The following is a 21803-nucleotide window of genomic DNA, read 5'->3' as shown; positions in this document are numbered from 1 at the left end:
GGGAGGGGCAAGCGCTGCCTTTTTCACTTTCCCCACCCAGATTTATCCTGCCGGTCCCGGGGATTGAACCAACGACCTTCCGGTCACAAGCTCGCTTCTCTAACCATTAGGCTGGTTTCACACCGACGACCCACGCCTTGCCTTGCCTCAACCCACGCCTACGCCGAGCTGGGCGTGAACCTGTTACACGCTTTTGCGATCACACCGCACGCCTTTTGCACGCCGAACCTGGAGCCGAGTCACAAGCGCCTCTCCTCTCTCCCGACTGTATTTTTTCACGTGTTGTCCAGAATTGTCATGGGTAGCCTCTACTCTAGGTAAAATAAATCGGATATATTTAATGTTCTATTGATGCTGGATATGTATAACCAGGTCTGACTATAGTCGGACATTTTAGAGAGGTGATCTTGCAAGAATATGTGCTGGCACAACAACATTGTCCATCTTGCTTCTTCGGTCGCTATTCTCTCTCATGAAGATTTGTTTGCCGACAGGGAGAAAGCCCCACGTGATAGCCACCCGTCAATCTCTCTCTCGCTCTCTCTCTCTGCTCAATACTGTTGTAGAAACTCCATTTTATTTTGAAATGCAGTTGACTTTGCCAGTTCCCACGGATATTGTCGCGTTTTTCTTTCATGGCTTGACAGAAAAGCCTGCCTGCACGCGCCTTGTCGGCGTGAAAATAGAACTCTCGCCTATTCGATAAAATCGGCAAGGCACAGGCAAGGCGTGGGTACACGCAGGGTTCACGCTCAGGCGCACGGTGTACACAGCCTCATTGACTAAAACGGACGCCTATTTAAAAGCGTGGGTAAAGGCAAGGCATAGGCAAGGCTTGGGTCGCCGGTGTGAAACCAGCTTTAGGCCACCACTGCCCATGTGTCAGCTTTTTGATCTGTGGAGCTAGCCAAATTAGCATGTCCATAACATGTTCAACTCATGGAGTGAACTGGGGTGGGGCATATCAATGATTTGTTTTTTCATTTTTAATTGACATCATCGGTGACGTCATCAGTGATGTCACATGTAGCAGAGATCATCATTAGCCAGTCATTATCTCCATTGTTGGTTTCGCGTTAATTCACCACATCTCAACTGCCCATCCCCAGCACATGCTAATTTGGCTAGCCACGTCTTTTTATTTTTGCATAATGGCCCTCTTCTTCTTAATGGTCATTTTCTGCTGTTGCTTCTCTCGGTGTGCAGGTATGCATTCATATGTCACATGCCAAGGTAAAATGTACAGGAACCAGTGACATGAGGATCGGAAGTGGCAGCAGCGGAGACTGTGCAAAAGATTGCAATATGCCCCCAAACCCTTTTGGTGGAGTGTCCCTTTAAGTACCCCTTAAGTGCACAAAATGTGGAAACTCTGCCTACCAGGGACCTGGGGTAAGATACACAGACAGTGAAATACTCACAGCACACAAACAGGCCCTGAGAGAACAGGAGGCCATCTATGTGTCAATTCTTTCCCGGCAGTGATGTCACTCAACTGGAAGTGATGTCATCAGTGATGTCACTTGAGCAATTGTGCATTGTGACATCACTGATGATGTCATAGGTGTTGTGACATCATCAGTGATGTCATAAGAGCAAGTGAGCCCGCACAGCGGGCGAGCGAGGCCGCATAGCAGCCGAGCTGCGTATGAGAGCTGCAGGGCCAGTTGGGCGAGCTGCAGGCGGCCTCGCCTAGAAATCGAGCACAGTCGAACACACAATCGAGCACACTGTACACAAGCGCGCAAGATGCCTAGTGATTGAAAGTTGCCATAAATACAAACTATAGTGCATAGTGTATTATGTGCAGTATGGTATGGATGTTTGTTTGTTTCTTTTGAAAATTGAATAGTTTCAAGTTTGATTATCAGGATTTGCAGAATTGAGTATGAACTGGAAAAATTCAACCATACAGTAATGGCTAACTTAACACAGTTGCCTCCTACAAAATAAGCATAATGATCACAAAATATTAACTGTGAACTGTATAAAATTGGTGGAAATACGCTGTTAATACAATTAGGATTACAAGTGCAAATTAAATTGTGCAGGGTGTTTGGGAATATATGTGCATGAATGCTTCACCTCTGTTCTCAGGGTGTGCGGATTAACAAGGTCTGTGGCAGATACTTGTCAGCTCTCATCCAAAACACAGCCACAATCTACCAGCAACCACTGAATAGAACATGGCTGTCAGAAAGACAGATACAGTAGCTCTCTGTTTACTCCATTTATGTGTGCGACTGTGCGCACGCATGTGTGTTTATATGTAAGCAACAAGAGGATCCAGGGACGTGGTTGTTGCGGTATCTAGAGGCATTAACAGGTCCGACAGTACGATTTCATGGTTGGTTGGGTGGTGCGTGTGTGTGTGTTTCTGCGTGTGCGTGTGTTTGTGTGTGGCGCGCTCGCGCGCGCACCCAGCAAGAGAGGAGAGCGATGTTCTCCTTGGTTGAAGAAAGAGATACAGGAGGATGATTCCCTCCTTCTCCCCCTAGCATTCCCATTTACACATTACAGCAAGACAAACAGAATGGAAATTGTATACAATGTGCTGCTAAACTACATGCAGTACCAGGGCTCTACGTTAACTTTTTAAACTACATACAGTACCAGGGCTCGACGTTAACTTTTTAAACTGCATACAGTACCAGGGCTCTACGTTAACTTTTTAAACTACATACAATACCAGGGCTCTATGTTTACTTTTTAAACTACATACAATACCAGGGCTCTACGTTAACTTTTTAAACTACATACAATACCAGGGCTCTATGTTTACTTTTTAAACTACATACAATACCAGGGCTCTACGTTAACTTTTTAAACTACATACAATACCAGGGCTCTACGTTAACTTTTTAAACTACATACAATACCAGGGCTCTACGTTAACTTTTTAAACTACATACAATACCAGGGCTCTACGTTAACTTTTTAAACTACATACAATACCAGGGCTCTACGTTAACTTTTTAAACTACATACAGTACCAGGGCTCTACGTTAATTTTTTAAAACTACATACAGTACCAGGGCTCTATGTTTACTTTTTAAACTACATACAATACCAGGCCTCTACGTTAACTTTTTAAACTACATACAGTACCAGGGCTCTACGTTAACTTTTTAAACTACATACAGTACCAGGGCTCTACGTTAATTTTTTAAAACTACATACAGTACCAGGGCTCTACGTTAACTTTTTAAACTACATACAGTACCAGGGCTCTACGTTAACTTTTTAAACTACATACAGTACCAGGGCTCTACGTTAACTTTTTAAATTACATACAGTACCAGGGCTCTACGTTAACTTTTTAAACTACATACAGTAGCCTACCAGGGCTCTACGTTAACTTTTTAAACTACATACAGTACCAGGGCTCTACGTTAACCTTTTAAACTACATACAGTACCAGGGCTCTACGTTAACTTTTTAAACTACATACAGTACCAGGGCTCTACGTTAACTTTTTAAACTACATACAGTAGCCTACCAGGGCTCTACGTTAACCTTTTAAACTACATACAGTACCAGGGCTCTACGTTAACCTTTTAAACTACATACAGTACCAGGGCTCTACGTTAATTTTTTAAAACTACATACAGTACCAGGGCTCTACGTTAACTTTTTAAACTACATACAGTACCAGGGCTCTACGTTAACTTTTTAAACTACATACAGTACCAGAGCTCTACGTTAACTTTTTTTAACTAAATACAGCACCAGGGCTCCACGTTAACTTTTTAAACTACGGTACATACAGTACCAGGGCTCTACGTTAACTTTTTAAACTAAATACAGTAGGCTACCAGGGCTCTACGTTAACTTTTTTAACTAAATACAGTACCAGGGCTCTACGTTAACTTTTTAAACTAAATACAGTAGGCTACCAGGGCTCTATGTTAACTTTTTAAACTAAATACAGTAGGCTACCAGGGCTCTACGTTAACATTTTAAACTACATACAGTACCAGGGCTCTACGTTCACTTTTTTTTTTGCACATTGCTCTGGTGCTATAGAGGCTGACAGTTTGCTAGCACAGGCCACAAATTTGTAGCACGCGTATGTATGTATGTTACCATCTCTAAAAGCCAAACCAAGGTCGTGCAGTTCATCACATAAACAGGTATATATGACTGGCAAAGGACATTAATGTTGCATACAGGGGACACAATATCGAAACCTCAACAAGAAATGTTTTCAGACAATGTATTTATTTGCACATAATGGCAAATTGCAGGGATATAACAACGGTATATAAAACATCAATAAGTCTACACTTCAAATTCGGGGTGTGAATTGAATTGAATGAACGAATAGAAAAGGGGCAATATTTGTAATGGCAGAAAACAATTTTCACTCACAATATTTCCATGTGGCTTCCATTTACTGGTGTCCTAGTCAGCCCATTGAAATACAATGTGGAACATAACTGGCAATTAAGATAAATGGTCCACAGCTTTTGATTTTAAAAAGGTAACGGCATGAATTAATGCATAAATGAATTTGAAAGCGTCTTACAGTCTCCTGCCTGCATGAGAATAACACAATGAGGGGGAGGCGGTGTGCCCTGCTCTGTTGTTACTGACCTTATCTTAACATCATGTTATTAACGTTTTAATGGAGAGCAGCAAGTACTGCTGCACTGTTAGCTCTGGGGAAAGCCAACGTTGTCCAAGATGTTGAGCAAGCGCAGGGTTTTTGAGGTGAAGCAGACTAAGCACCAAGCTATTTTCTTCACCTCAGAGTTGTACAGAGCTGCAGTGTGTTGGTCAGCTGGTCTCATGTGTTACTGCTGCGCGCTGGAGTGATGAGTTCATAATATACTTCACATTTGTCTCACAAAGGTAATCATTGAGTCATTAAATACATTTTTTTTTGCCTTTAGTTATAATAATTTGTTAGTCCTGGCAATCCTGACGTTAACTTCATCATCTATGTGCACAGCACGAGATAGAGTACTCCCGAGGTAAGTAAACGTATCTACGGCTGAGCGATTTTTGTCATTCACAAAGATGGTGGGCTGAGTGTAGGGTTCCCCAGGGGCAGGTTGGTACAGGACTTCAGTCTTCTTTGTGCTGAGTGCAAGACCGAAGTTGTTGCAAGCTCAGGAGAAGTGGTCCATACTGGCCTGTAGTTCTTCATTTGAGCCAGCAGCCAGAGCACAATCATCAGCAAACAAGAGTTCTTGAATAGTGCCTTCCACAATGTTGGTTTTGGCTTGCATCCTCGGCAGATTGAATAGCCCACCCACCGTCAAGACGGTAGATGAAGCTAATCCCAGTGTTGTTGTTCGGGAATGAGTCTTGCAGCATGGCAGAGAACATCATACTGAAGAGCGTTGGTGCTAGGACACAGCCTTGCTTCACCCCATTTGTGATTGGGAACGGATCAGAGAGTTCTTGCTGGTCTCTGACGCTGGCGGTCATGCCATCGTGGACTTTACGCACTATGCTGATGAACTTGTCTGGGCACCCGTATTTGGCATAGGCACGCACGCGCGCAAACACGCAACACACACACACACACACACACACACACACACACACACACACACACACACACACACACACACACACACACACAGTTGCTAATGTGATAAGCGCTTCATTAAACTCTACATAAGAATGATAACCTCGCTCCACCTCCTCATCCCCCTCTTTTCTTCCTATCCTCTCAAAGGATGTGATTAGGTGCATAAACCAGCAGGAAAAAGTAATAAAAAGCAATCTCCCATTAGAAACAGGAAATTGGAAGTGTTGTATTAAAATAAAAATAAATAAAATAAACACCTTTAAATCACATTCGTAACTCACTGTTGCTGTTTCTCTCTTCATGTCCATGCTCTTATTTTATTCTCCAGGGAATAGATAGGTTTATGCATATTATGTCAAAGATGAAGAGCTATCTGTTGTTGTTTTTATTGCTGCGGGGGAGACGCAATGATAACAGATTCAGAATGAGAGGAGAAAAGAGAATGTGTGGGTGAGCAAGTGCATGTGTGCCGGTACACAATAGGCCACAATAGATATGATGTGAGGACGTGTGTAATAAGAGTACTTGTGATTCAATTCCAGGAAGAAGGGAAAAAAAGAGCAAAATAAGTGACAGAAGTCCTTACAGGTAGAACACAGAAGCTACACATCAATCGGCCTCGATTGCAAAATGCATAAAAGACGACAAAAGAATAATAGATAATGAATAATATAAATTAGTATTTTGGATGGGAATCGATAAGTCTGCTTTTCCTATTAAGCCAATTTATCTTTGTGCGTGTGTGCAGCTTCTAATCTGATCTTTCCCTCTACATACAGTAGGCTGAGAAAGGGAGGCAAATAGAACACTTCAGATTTTCACAACGATGGATACTTTTTCACTTTGTGTACTGTAAGTATGTGAAAATACAGATGCGTAAGTATGTCGCTGCCAACACCTGCGCAGTCAAGTGAAATTACTGGCACTCAACGCATGATGAGAAAGAGAGAGAGAGAAATAGAGAGAGAGAAAGAGAGCGATTGACACTCGCCCCCCTTTCGCTCTCTTCCACCCTCATGGCTGTGATGACTGTAGGGCTGCTTTGACGGAAAGGAGCTGACACCTGTTGATTAGCTGCAGGAGGCCGCCCACAGTCCACCTGCTCTGTTCTGTTCTAGCAGCAAAGCAGGAGACTCTGGAGGCGGACTGGAAAGTTCATTATCCTCGTTAGTTTCTGACCCGGTTATGGACTCATTCAACCCAAATATGTTTGCACACATGTACACAGAAAGAGACAAAGACACAGGCACACACACAAATACGCACACAGCTCTGGGCCTATATAAAGTCTTTATCTGACTTGCTCTCAAAATAATATGCAACATGCATCTTTCTCTTCCTTTGCATACATCTCTTATACCTCTGTGTGTGTGTGTGTGTGTGTGTGTGTGTGTGTGTGTGTGTGTGTGTCTCTCTCTCCATTTCTCTTTCTCCCTCCCCCTCCTTTATCCCCCTCTAATTATATTACCATATATTATTATTATTGTTTTATTAGTATGTGTTATTTAGGGCTGTCAGTGTTAACGCGTTAATCGCGATGCGATAGGGCCGCCCATAACACGTTATTTTTTTTTAATCGCGTTAATCGCATGCCGCTATTTAGTCCCTTCGTCGCGCCCGTACTTGTAGTCAAGCGGTTCGCAGCCGTTTCCTGTCTCCTGCCTGTGGAGGCATATGGAAGACTTAAAAGACAGCAATGCACTTCTAAATGGCTCGTTTTACTTTAAATAACTCCCAAATGGCACAGTGGACAAGTCAAGAGCAGTAGTTTGCACCTTGTGTAAAACGGAATTAAAATATCACCGAAGTACATCGAGTTTGAGCTATCACCTAAAAGCTAAGAGCAGCTAGCGGCCAGCTAGCTAGCGCGAGACTCATCACTCATTCTTCCTTCAGAGTCTCGGATGCACGGGTCCTCTAACCACTGGGAGGTCGGCTCCAATGGCTTCATGCGATATACACGTTATCAATACACAGTTTCCAATACCGAGCCATTATTCACATGGAAGTGCCAAAGTTTTTACCTCCGATACAGCCTTCTTCGGCTGTGTCATTTTGGGTTTCGACTGCTCCACAGCGCCGCCGCCGGAATCAATCAATCAATCAATCAATCAATCAATCAATCAATCAATCAATCAATCAATCAATCAATTTTAATACATGTCCCAGAAGGGCACTTTGGTTTACATCAGGCAGTAGTGGTTTTAAAAGATACACTCAGAACATTATTACTAGTTTGAAAGTAATAAAGGCACACTTCAGTATTATACAATACATATACATTTGTTGCAATATGTACAGATTCCAAAAGACTATATATATATATATATATATATATATATATATATACATATGTACATACTGTATATACATATATACATATATACATACATACATACATACATATATATATACCGGTATATATATATATATATATATATATATATATATATATATATATATATATATACATACATATATATATACCGGTATATATATATATATATATACACACATTATATAATTTAATTTGCTGTCTGGTTGATTTTGGTCACTCCAACAGGTCACTGAATATCAATTAGATCCCAACTATAGTTTACCTAGCTCCATTTCCTCCCCACACCTTGGAGAAAGTTACAAAAATATTCAAAATAGAGCATAGCATAATATGGATCTATATACAGTAGATATTAATCTATCTGTCTGTAGTATCTATCTGCAGATTATCCTACCAAACCATTTACAATATTCATTAAGTGGAATTACTTTACATGTGCACAGTCTCACACACACACACACACACACACACACACACACACACACACACACACACACACACACACACACACACACACAAGCCACTTCTTAACTTGCAGTGGAATCCGTATTATAACCTGCTCCTAGCCGGTTGGCCTGCATGTTAAACAACATTAAACTACGCGCACTCCCGCGAGTCCGTATCTTATCTACCTCGACTGCCGGTATAAGATCCGCTTCCACGCAATCGCAGCTCATGTTAAACAGTGGCAGGTCATTATCCGCAGATCCCTGAGTGGGCGGGTGTGGCTCTTCGTGACTCACTTCACTTTCACTAGTTTATTAATTAATGAATCGTTCGGGCAATCGCTTATATCAACGAGCAAACTCACGGTTTCCTCAAGTGCTGCCGGTAATAGCCGGCTTTTAGCCGGTATTTGTTGCCGAGGGCCGGCAAATTAAAAGGTCGCCGGCTCAAGTAGCCGGTTGGAAATGCCAAATAAATAAATCCATTATATAAAATAGCCCAATATTGTGTGACCAGTGATGTTGCCATAAGCTACAACTTAAATATAGAATGAAATATTATATATTTTTGCCCCGCTGTTATGTTGAGTGGTTGGGGGATCCAAGATCCAACCAGCCATGAGTAGCCGCCACAGCGAGGAAAAGTTGGGTTGATAAAAATTGCAAGTTTGTGTTGCACATGCGGAGCGCTGACCATGAAGAAACTGCCGTAAGCGTACTGCCAGAATTCTCGCAGCGACAGAGAAGTCCTCTGCAGGTTGTAAAGCTTATTATTATGTCCGTTAATTTAGCCACTAATGTCAACATAATTTCAGCATAAATAACCTAGCTACTAGAACCTCAATGGATTTGCCATGGAGTATTTAATGGGCAGCTTTCATTTATTTGTCTGAACACTTTATGGAGCATCGTCTCAAAGCTCACAACACGCAACAAGGGATTTCGTTCTCAGATGTAGGCTACAGGTAACACAATATTCTTACCTTTTGCCCTTCAGTTTAAAGTAAAGCAAATATTCTCATGTTGTGAAGTAGGCTATAAGTCCGTTCTGAAAGCGAGTTGGATGCCCGCGTGTCAACCAGCTGCAGTCCCTCGTCATCGTGTCAATATAGACCGCTTCAGAAAATATATAGGCTATAAAGTTTGACTGACTGCACGTCTCATCTCTGGCTTGTTGCAGGTAGGCAACTTCTTAATTTAGATTATCTTTCAAGTTATTTAATTTCACGTTCTTCGATGCAAAGAGACATTTAATGTAGGCCCGCCAGTGTTCTTTAGGCTTAATTAAACGGGAATATATGACAAACTCAGTTCACAAAGTGTGTGACGAGTTAATTCACTATAATAAAATACATTTGTTGGATAATAGCTTTTGTTTTTTGTGTTTTATTGTTTAATCTTAATGGGTCTGCAAACCCGAACCGAATTAATTAATTAATTAAATAAGGAGTGGTGTGCGTGCAGCTCCTCCCTTTGCACTTGCAAGCGCAGACCGCACCGCAGTGAATAGTTAGAAAATTATTTGGAAATAAAAAAATGATTTAAAATTAAGATTTCGTTTGCTAAGAATTATACAATAATGTGTTATGTATTTATGAAATGATCAGGCTACATCTATCTTTTTTCAATCGGCCACATTTTGACTGGGCCAGTAAATATTCTATAAGGCCGGAATTCTGGAATGTCGCCGGCTCAATTGGCCAGCGGAATCCCTGGTTTGGTTACAAAGTCGCTAAAGCTGTTTCCTATCACATTTCTTGTTTTCGATACATGCTACAGTGCTGACCCAGATTTTATGTTTAAAAGGCACACACACACACACACACACACACACACACACAAGTCTCACCTGTCCCGCCCCTCAGCAGTGATGTTATAAAGGTGGTTGGCAGCTCCATCAGCACATGCCCTCAGGAGAGCTAGAGGGAGGGAGAGAGAGAGAGGGGGGGGGGGAGAGATAAAAAGAGATGACATAAGCTCAACAGAAAGACTGTAAGACACCAACTACTGTATATCAAGGGTGCCCACGCTTTTAAAATGACCAGCTCAACATGAGTGTTTAACGCTGATATGCAGGGGAGGAAGAGAGAGACAGACAGTTTACCCACAGCTGCTGTTGTGAGGACGGACAAATTGTGGAGGGCAGAAAAAAGATTTTTATGAATGACACGCAATCTACCAGCATGGCCTTTGTGATCTACTGGTTGATCGATGTATTGGGCACCCCTGAACTATATAGTTTCAGACTGATATGAGTGACAGCCAACTGCTTTCAGTGAAGACCAAATGGATCCCCCCCACACACCACTCTTTGTAATGTATTGATAATTTATTTGTTTTTCACTGCTGTTTAAGTCAGAAATTATGATTTTGACCCAAACATAATAGGAGAAGTGCCTTCTGCATCCAGTGAATGGATAGGGCCTCCATCTAGGGCTGCAACTAATTATTATTTTCATTGTTGGTTATTTTTGGTTGATTAATCGATTAGTTGTTTGGTCTATAAAATGTCAGAAAATGGTGAAATGTCAATCAGTGTTTCCCAAAGCACAAGTGTCTTGCTGTGTCCACAACCCAAAGATATTCAGTTTACTGTCATAGAGGAGTAAATAAACCAGAAAATATTAAGAAGCTGGAATCCAAGATTTATTCATTTATTTTTTCTTAAAAATGTACTCAACCCGATTAATTAATGATCAAAATAGTTGGTGATTAACTAATTAATTTAATAGTTGACAAATAATTGATTAATTGTTGCAGCTCAAACTCCATCACTGAGCTTCTAAGCATCTTTTGAATTATTAGTAGAGTCATCAGACCAGTGTCATACTTGCCATCGACTGTATGTGAGCATCAGAGGAGAGAGTAAAGAGATCAAAAAGAAAAGACAACATTACATTAAGGATCAGTCAGTGTGTGATGTAGACAGGGCCGTTTGTCGGTGCAAAATCGGTTGGCTCTAATTTCAGTTCGGCCAGGCATTTGATTAGTGTACGTGGTGGTGCACGTGGTGGGATTAACGTGGTCAAAATGGTCGACAGTTTTAGATTAGCTAACAAGCTAACGCTAAATTACTGATGTTATTAGACATGATAGACATTAAAAATATGAATCAAGGTTAGGGTTAGGGTTAGACCCCGTTGTGGACCCCGAGCTGAGCACTTCCGAGTAGATCCTGTACCTACACTGTAAGTGGCCACGTGTTTGCACAATGTTTCCAGAGTCTGCACATGATGTCTTGATTTTGCAGCACTCTAGTTTGGAAAGTAAAGGCTCAACTATGTTCAACTTTAAATACGGATACGGACGGAGCCTTCTCTCCGTACTCTGGTTTCATTTCGTGCTCAATCAGTTTTCTGAAAGCTTGATGATACGGAGCAGTACCACATACAATGGATGCACCGATATATCGGCCGCATATCGGTATCGGCCGACATTGGTCTTGTTGACTGCAATCTGCCATCGGCAGAAAGGCCAACGTTCACCGATTGCAGTCGCAGATATTTAGAACATGGCTCAACAAGCCGCGAGACAATTAACTGCAGCGCATGCAGACTTCACCCCTCCTCTCTCCCAAGCCCCCCCCCCCCCCCACACACACACAAGACTCCACTCTCTCTCAGGCAGGCAGGCAGAGAGCCAGACTGGAGTGGCACTTCCTCCTCTTGTGTGTAACGTTATTTCCCAAACTATCCTGTTATGTCCAGCAGTCTTTTGTCTTGCTGCCTTCGGCCTCTGGTGAAATAAAACCGATCTCCTTGCTCAGCCTTAACATGACAGTTTGGTTGTTTTCAATTGTTTTGAGAGATAAAAGTCAAGATTCAAAATTCAAGAATCTTGTCGGGAGAGAGAGAGGGTTTTCCTAGGCCGGGCAGCCGGCTTCTCTCCTCTGTAGCGTCCTCCGTTATGTGCCTCTCCTCTGTAGCGTCCTCCGCTATGCGCAGGCCTGTATAACAACAAAGAAATATCCAATCTCCTAGCCGATGGGCTCATTTGCTCATGTAGGTCATATATTATAGAGGCACCAGTATTTCATAACCAGTTTAAAGGTTCCGTGTAGGGATTTAGGGTTGTGCCGATTGGCAATCGGATCGTATATTGCCGACTCAATGGCTGAATTGACGATTGATGTTCCCTAGCCGATGTCGATTGACCCGCCCCCCCACCCCAGCATGTATGTGTGCATGTCAGTCAGTGGCTGCTGCGGCTGCCTGGTGAGCAGAGATGTGGGACGCTGCAGTGAGTGTAGTGTGTATGTGCGTTGTTCAGGCTATTTGTCAGTGAATAAATGCTACTACTCTATATTTAAACATGTTTCTGATGTCCGCAATTAACCTTGTTAATATTTTTTTTTATTACAAACCTGTTTGCTGTCGCTTTGGTCCTGATCTGCTCATCTCGCCTCTTTTCTTTTTTTCTCTCTCTCGTTCTCCACACATGCTACTGTACCTGGCCTGCATGATGCTCACCAGCTCAATAAGAGTATGGAATGGATATGATTAAAGATAAGATACTATTGTTCAACTGAACATGAGATGCGGTAGTAGTACTGTCGCACCAAGCAGACACACAGATGGAGCCGAACGAAAGCAGCCAATATAGGCTATCAATCTGTTTAAGAGCGGGCGGCTGTCATATACAGTATAGCCTATAAATTGGGTTCGTTCATAAATAGTCACCCCGAGTGCCAGAGCACACTCCGGACAAACTGGACTGTTTAAAGTTGACATTTCTTTGAACAGCCGCACTCTCATTTAGTGTAGATGAATGAACGCACCGCTGGCTCCCTCACAAGAAAGCAAGATGGACTTGGTGCAGAAGAAAAATGTTACTTCACCTGTTTGGGAGTATTTCGGGTTTAAACCAGATGCAAAAGGTGAGCCCTTGGATGTAACGCAGGCCATTTGCAAGCTTTGCAAGAGAGTTGTACCGGTAAAGGAATCTCAAACCACCAACTTACACGGACATTTGCGTGCTGAGAATGCCAGGCTAGCCCCAAAAGATGCTGCTGCAAGTGGAAGTCAGATGAGGCAGCCTTCGATCTTGCAGAAAGCACAACGTAATTTTAATCATATCCATAACAAACGTAACATTATGCCTAAATTGATACATCCTGATCAAACAGGTTTTATCGTAGGGAGACAGTTATCAAGCAACCTTCGGCGCGTGTTTAATGTTATATATCAACCCAACAATGTCGAGCCAGAGGTCATAATATCGTTGGATGCACAAAAAGCATTTGACAGGATTGAATATAACTACCTGTTCACTGCACTTGAGAGGTTCGGCTTTGGTCCCATTTTCTGTTCGTGGATAAAAATTCTATATACCGCACCTCAAGCCTCAGTACGCACAAATAAAACATGTCAAACTTTTTCCTCTCTTCCGCGGAACGAGACAAGGGTGTCTGCTGAGTCCTCAGCTATTTGACATCGCCATTGAACCTTTGGCAATAATGTTAAGAGAAACTGCTGATTTGGTTGGGGTTCGAAGGGGGGGACATTTGCATAAACTATCGCTTTACGTGGATGATCTTCTCCTCTTCCTCTCGGACCCATACGCTACCATGCCAATTGCTCTGGATCTTATCACCGAGTTCAGACAGGTGTCAGGTTATAAGTTAAATTTAACTAAAAGTGTCTTATTTCCCATAAATGATAAAGCACGTCGAATGTCGTTCCAGAACTTCCCTTTCTCCGTTAGTAAGGACAGCTTTAATTACCTGGGTGTCTGTGTCACTTCCAAGTACAGGGATCTGTTTAGCAAAAACCTCAAACTAGCATTTAATAAGGCTAAACTAGACATGGAGAGATGGTCAACACTCCCCTAATCACTCGCTGGTAGGATCAATTCTGTAAAAATGACAATCATGCCCAGATTCTTATTTCTTTTTCAAGCAGTCCCAGTTTTCATTCCCAAATGCTTTTTTAAAGAACTAGATAGGTGCACGTCTACTTTCATTTGGAATAAAAAATTACCTCGAATACGGAAAGAATATCTGGAAAGACGAAAGGAGGAGGGGGGGTCTATCCTCCCCAAATTATTTATTATACTATTGGGCGGCCAACATCCATAAGTTGTTGTTTTGGGTCTCAGACTTGACAGAGGATGAATCTCCAGTGTGGTCTCTTATGGAACAGCGTTCAAGCAATCCAGTGTCACTTCGCTCTTTGATCTGTGCCCCTCTACCATTAAGTAAACGCCATTGGACAAACAACCCCATTATCCACGGCTCTCTAAAGATATGGTCCCAGTTTAGAATACATTTCAAACATAAACAAGCTTTTACTTCTTCCCCTATTCTCGCAAATGTTAACTTTACCCCATCTCTTACAGACCCGTCTTTTCAATTATGGCATAGGAGAGGGATCAAGTGTGTGAAAGACCTCTTTAAGGAAGGGCATTTTATTTCGTTTGATCAGTTGAGGAAGGATTTTGATATTCCCCATGCACATTTTTTTAGGTATTTACAGATTTTTAAACACGACACGATTTCAGATGGACAAGCCCGTCTTTTATTGTCACACGATTACAATCAACACATGCACGGAGGGCCACAACACACACATGCTGACGGTGGCCGGTGAAATTTGTCCTCTGCATTTAACCCATCCTGGCTTTGTCCTTTCCTCCGGGGGGGCAGGCCAGGAGCAGTGGTCGCTTTCTCGTACAGCGCCCGGGGACCGACTTCGGATGTTGTCGTCACTGGTCGGATGACGATGACGATCTGATCTTCTGCATGTTTTTAATGGGGGGGGGGGGGGTTATATACGGAGGAACCCCCCTGGGGGAGCATGGGGAGAACATGCAAACTCCACACAGACAGAAAGGCCCTTACGACGAGATACCCCACCTGGGCAGTAGGCACTGAAGATATGGGGGGGAACACAACCACAGCGCCCACAGTGTCCCAGGCGAGAATCGAACTCAGGACCTTCTGACTGCGAGGCGACAGCTCTACCACTGAGCCACCGTGCCCCGTAGCTATGTACAAAAACACTTTTCTCTAACAACTCCACAGAGCACGTGGATAGATGACTGTTTGAGTGGGGATCCAGCTAGCAAGGGCGTGGTGTGTAGACTGTATGATATTATCCAGAGCGTCGCCTCCCCATCACTCACACACCTGGCAGAGAAATGGAAAGAAGAGTTGGGAATTGAGTTGTTGGAAACAGATTGGCAAGAGGCGGTCTCACTGGTGCACTCATCATCAATATGTATTAGGCACGGGTTGGTACAGTTTAAAGTTCTACATGGGCTTCACTTATCGGCGAGCAAGCTGGCCAAGCTATATCCTGGTTTAGACCCAAACTGTATTAGGTGCAGTCGAGACCCAGCTACCCTCAGTCACATGTTCTGGCTGTGCCCCAAACTGACCCCACTCTGGACAGGTGTATTTAACACATTTTCGTTTATGTGTGACATTGATCCCAATCCATTGACCGCTCTGTTTGGTGTAGTCCCACAGGAGACATCAATTCCAACTCACCAAGCTGAAGCTATAGCATTCTCTACATTACTGGCTAGACATCTAATACTCTTCAGCTGGAAGAAGGTTAGGGCACCATCCCACAAGCGCTGGGTAGAAGAGGTAATGTCCCATCTCAAACTAGAACAGCTTAAACACACTGCCCGAGGCTCCACCCAGAAGTACCTTAAGATCTGGCAACTGTTTCTGTCCTACTTCGAGACGGAGTTCCCACAGGTTACAGAAGCGTAGCTGCTTCCCTCCCCCCTCCCCCCCCCCCCCCCCCCCCATCCTGTCCTACATTTTGTTTTGTTTTGTTTATTCGTCAATTGTATCTGTGTATGTATTTGTGTTCTTGTCCTGACCGGTTTAATTTAATTGATATTGGTTTTGATTTATTGAGTAGTGTTGGTATTGTTGTGGGTTTTGTTTTTGTTTTTGTCCTGTTCTGTCTGTGTTAATTTGGAGGACTGAGTGCTGTGAAAAACCAATAAAAATATTTGAATAATATCCATAACAAACGTTACTCTTGGAGCTGAACACAGACTAAAGCTTTGCTGAGTGAGCAGGCCAGGCGGCATGTGTAGAATGAGAGAAAAAATAAAAGACGAGACGAGAGTCGACACAGATCAAAGGACAAGTGACCTCAAACAGGTTTGTATAATTCGATTTTATTAACGAGGCTCATTGCGGACATCAGAAACATGTTTACATAGCCTTTATTCACTGACAGTCTGAAGACACACACTACTCACTGCTGTGCTGCGTCACACACCTGCTCGCAAGGCGATGTCAAAGGGTGGCGATTGGACGATCTGACTGTGGTCAAGATCGCGCAACTCTATAGGGATTCAATTTTAACGGTACAAATGTGTATGGTCCCGTTCGCTGTGACTACAGCACCAAAGTCATGCAGGCTAAAGTCACATTCTCTCCTGCATTCAACATACAACCAAGGGATTTCATCCGCCATTCATTTTCCATCTGCAGTTTGTCAAATGCTTATAATAATAGTTCTACTTGGTCAAACCAAGCAATTCAACTATATTTAGAATCAGGAGAGACATAGCATTTCACTCTGACTGAAACAAAAATAATGTTATCATTTTTTATCAGTTTTACTTTTTGTTTTGGTATAGGCTATTATGGCTCAATTCCATAGCAGACAGGTCAGGCTTCACTCTCCAGTCCGCAGGGTCATAAAGGCATTGCTGTTACGTATAAGCTACTGAGTGTATTGAAAATGTTAATAGCCTATAATTTACCTTTTAACTCTGACTCAAAATATTTGCTCCCTCAAGATTAATATTGAAAAATTGTTTATTATGTTGCAGTTTTTATAGTCTCCTTTTTGTTGTAAAACATTTCTTAAGCTCAAGTTGTGTCTCTAGGGAGAGTGGAATGTTTCACATTAAAACAGCTGTAAAGTCATGATACATCTCCGAATTTTAATGCTTAATAATATACAATTCCAATGTTGTTAAGAATCATTAAATATATAAATAATGCTACACAATAAATAGAAATATGGAAATAAATAGTTACAGTCTGTACAATAGTTCAGTCATTTGTTTATAATGAAGATTTCTTTGTTTCCCTGTCAAGAAATCGGTATCGGTATATCGGTATCGAGCCGATTGTTTATTTCAAATATCGGTATCGGGCCAGAATTTTGCAATCGGTGCATCACTACCACATACACACACACTTTTGACTCTCTACTGCCCTCTAGTGGATGTACTGCTTAACGTGATACCAACAGTAAGGACGCATGGAAGTATGCGGGTAGTGACGTTTACATCGTTTGAAACAGACACATTTATTTTTGTACGGAAATGGAGCATAAAACAGCCAATGACAAGGTTTTGAATAAACCCCTATTTGCATACTTCACACTGTAAGACTTGCATATTTACGCAGTCTGAATCACGTCCAAACTTATTAGAAATAAGCTAACTCTGTTGCCAAAGAAATCAAAATGTTGCTATAATCACAAAGCATTATGGATTTGACTCATTAATGATTCAACATCTTAAACTCAACGTTCATTGGTTTTAAAAACAGATAATTTAAGCATTCTAATTTAATTCATTCTGTAAATGGTTTTCAAGGTTTTCTAAATCAGATGCAAACTATTTGCAAATGTATGCTCTTCCACGGCCTCTCTTCTATTCACATATTCAGTTTGAACAAGGAGCTGATTTTTTTTTAGAGAGCCTTTCTGTTTGGGCCCACATGAGGCAAACGCATCAAAGAATAAGCAGCCCTGTGGCATTCGACTTGCACCTAGTTTTAAACCAACTACAAATGGCACCAGAGAGACAGGCAACCGTTCCCCCCCAATCTGTATTGGTGGAAGTATACACTATGTGCATGTGTGTTTTCTGTGTCTCTGCCACCTGTGGCCATTCCCAAGACCATATGGTTTATAAGGTTAAGAAAAAAACTATAGGGAGGTTGGCCGAGGATGGGAAACACGCACACACACAGATGATATCTTTAACGTTTACACTAAAGTGTTCACACAGGTGCAGTAACGTTGCACATAATGGACTGACTGTCACAACGTAAGCAAAATAAATCCATGATTTGCTTCGGGCATCTCTTAATTTGTCCACAAGCTGTGTACGGTTTGCAAGAGCGCTTGTAGCCTAGCTGAGCAGCAGCCATAGAGACAGTCGGCATGTGTGAGAATGCCCACAAAATGTTATACGGCTAGGACGCGAGTGGGGTAAAACCGCCCATATATCTCAATGGGCTGACTCAGCAAAGGACGGTGCTGCGGCTCTACACTACAGGGTTAGGGATTCTAGAGCAGAACACAAGACGTCTGCTCAGATGTGCGTTTACTGCGGTGGTTTAATCCCTGATCGTGTCTGCCTGGGCTGGGCTAACAGCTAAATTCTATCTTTGCTGAATGGATAGAACGGGGGATTTACCCCACCCTGACCACGCCCCCAGCCAGGCTGAGCCAGCTAACCCAGCATCTATGATGACCCATGTACGCTGTGTCAAGAGAGCAGTGAATGAGGTGAGGCTCGCGTCATGCAGGTGAGAGGAAGAAAGGAGAGAGAGGGGAGGGTTGACTTGGCACGCCCACAGGGGAGTTGAAGCAGACAGAGCAAGCTGCAGTCAGCTTTAGCTGCACACTGACTCCACTGCTCCAGTCCGCGCGGACAAACACAGACCCAACGCAACTCATGTCATTTTTTAAAGTACAGGGACAAAATTAACGTGGTATAGTACCGTTTTAAACGGCAGGGTATCACGGTACTGTTGTAGTACCGGTATACCATGCAACCCTAATACAAAGTGATGTGAAAGGAATGCATTTATACTATATTATTTTTATTTATATATGTATTTGCAGTCCTTGTGTGGTGTACAACATGGAGAGCTAAGTGTGTGTTATGGCACAAGGACGCATAGGTCTGACAGATCAATAGGATTTGTACTTTAATTGGGATTATGCATGCATTTTTCAAAAGACCCAGGTGGTAACAAAAGTACCTACCTACCTACCTACCTACCGTACCTAGCTACCTACCTACTAGTCTCTCCCCAGACTCAAATATTACGTTGAATCGATGCGCTCCGCATACTGCATAAGTGAGTCTGTGCCACTTCACAGCCACTGCTGGTTTTTGAAGGCGGGTTGAAATTGAATGAGTGACAGGTCGTAGCACCGATGAGAGAGCGGTTCGTAAAATGGGCTGCCCCTCCCGTGTCGTCTGATCGCAAAGTCGTTACTGATTGGAGAAGACTGAATCCATCACTGCCATATCACTGGCCAAGTGAACGGTTCTCTCCCATAACCAGCCCTCTGAGGGAAAGTGTCCCAGACCCAGAGAGAGATCTGCAACATGCAGTAACGTAGTGTATCAGCGTAAGAACTCTCATGGGTCTGGCGTTGAGACTACCTACCTACCTACCTGGTGCAGTGTGAGTGAAATGTGTGTCGCTGTTGTAGTCTGCACTTTTTATGCCATTTTAAGAAATCTAATGAATAAATGTAAACAACCCCTGGATGAATCAGATAGCATCATAGTGGCATTGTCTAACACTATGATGAGCTGTTCGTCAGCTGACCTGGTACACATCCAGGCTTAGGGAGCACTGGTTGAAGAGCCTGTATGTGTCAGTGTAATTGTAGATTTGGGGTCTCTTTTTATGTATTTTCTATGGACCTGAGTCCATCAATAAAGCTTGATTGATTGATTGATTGATTGAATGATTGATTGATTGATTGATTGATTGATTGATATGCCACTATTTGAAAAGTTAATGTTATGCAGAGAAACTGTCTTACCTTTCCCAGTAGAATGATTTCTTTGGTAAGTTCAGAACTCTGAGGTTTTGCTGTAATTAATAAATATTCTACTATATGCTTTTGTAGTGACAAAAATGGCAACATGATATGGCGATCTCGAACGCCCTGTTTCCTTTTCCAAAGAAACCATGGTTGTGTCCAGGACAGGTGGCTGGAATTTATTCCTTTTGACGAATCAGATATGTGTGACTGCTGAAGATAATGTGCAAAACATTGTTCAACTTTGAAAGCGTTTTGAACGGTTCCCCCCCACATGCTCACACGATCACATCATCTCACACAAGGGTCAAATGTATCTCACACTTCACAGTTTCACACTTCTCTGCTCTGAAGTGTTAAATGTAATTAAACATGTGGAAGCGATGTGTTTAAATTTAGCGTGACTACCGAGGAGTACCATCATCATTACTGTATATATCACACAAGTCTAACGCATAATTATCACAGTGTCGCCTAACAATACACTCAGCATGTAACTAACAACACACACAAACACACACACACACACACACACACACACACACACACACACACACACACACACACACACACACACACACACTAAATTAGACTTGAATAGCATTGTTACATGATTCTCTGACAGACGGTTTCCTTCTCTAACTTCCCTCCCTTTGCTCGCCTAAAAGTGAAAGACTGCAGAGGCATCTGATGTAAATAAGATACTTATACTGAAGGAAGTGTTTTCATGCATAAGCCCCACCCACCAGCTGCCAGTGTTTCACCTTAAGAAATGATTGAAATGTAAATGACTCATTATCTCTGACAGAGTGCAAAGACTGAGAAACTCTTCTTTCAGCCTGGTGGTGACAGACTGTAAAGCTATCAGTCATTATCAGTGTATAAGTGTATAAATACACACACACACACACACACACACACACACACACACACACAGTGTGATGTTTAAACTTGACAGGGTGGTTCTTGGTTCTTGAAGTTATTTTTGTGCTCGTCAATCATATACTCAAATGTCAATTTGCAAGGTGAGTAGGGATGCACGATAATTATCGGACCGATAAATTATCGACCGATATGGCCATTTTGCGTTATTATTTATTATTCCGATAATGGCCTTTTTCTGATAAATTATCAGCCAATAATCATGCTTTATTTTTGCCTTGGAAGCGGAGCTATTGTTGTCGCACGCTCGTGACATCACAGCTGCGACGCAAACATGGCTGCTGGCAGTTACCAGTATGTTTCCGTTTTTCAGTTTCAGGTGATCAGAAAGCTACTGTAATTTGCAATCCATGTCCCACACAGGTTCCGAGAGGAGGGGAAACCTCTAAGCTGGCATTACGTTAAACCAAATCTGGCGATGATGCAGCGGATATGTTTGTTGTTTTTGTTAGCGAGTGTTACTTAGCGTTAGCATTAGCTCGTAGCACGGCCTACACTTCAGGCTCGTCCGCTTGGCAGACAAACTGCTTGTGACATTTACAGTCTGTGGCTTGTGATCAAACAGCCCCGCAAAAGCACTTCATACTCACAGAGCTGGCGTAAACTTATAGAAACTAATGGAAACCCCTTTACCCAAAATGAAACATCCAGGGATTGTGTATTTAACTTCAAAAAACAACTTGCTAACGTTAAGCTAACCCCGCTAGCCGGGAGTCCCACTATAAGCCAAAGGGACTTTGGAGGTGAGCTAGGTGCTG

General features: G+C 42.5%; 1 protein-coding gene across 1 annotated transcript in view; it reads right to left on the bottom strand.

Annotated features, from left to right (window-relative positions):
* Nucleotides 1-21803, bottom strand: part of LOC310800462 (thiamine pyrophosphokinase 1-like) — a gene marked incomplete at its 3' end in the record, with an annotated part of 152684 nt that overhangs the window by 48336 nt on the left and 82545 nt on the right. Inside the window, exon 4 of the mRNA XM_083663061.1 lies at nucleotides 10176-10245. Within this exon, the coding sequence (XP_083519187.1) occupies nucleotides 10176-10245 (70 nt within the window). The remainder of the gene's footprint in view (nucleotides 1-10175; nucleotides 10246-21803) is intronic.

Source organism: Poromitra crassiceps, assembly GCF_964638095.1.
Source record: "Poromitra crassiceps genome assembly, chromosome: 2".
Taxonomy (NCBI): Eukaryota; Metazoa; Chordata; class Actinopteri; order Beryciformes; family Melamphaidae; genus Poromitra; species Poromitra crassiceps.
The sequence above is the reverse complement of the archived record's forward strand: the minus strand, read 5'-3'. Positions and strand labels throughout refer to the sequence as shown.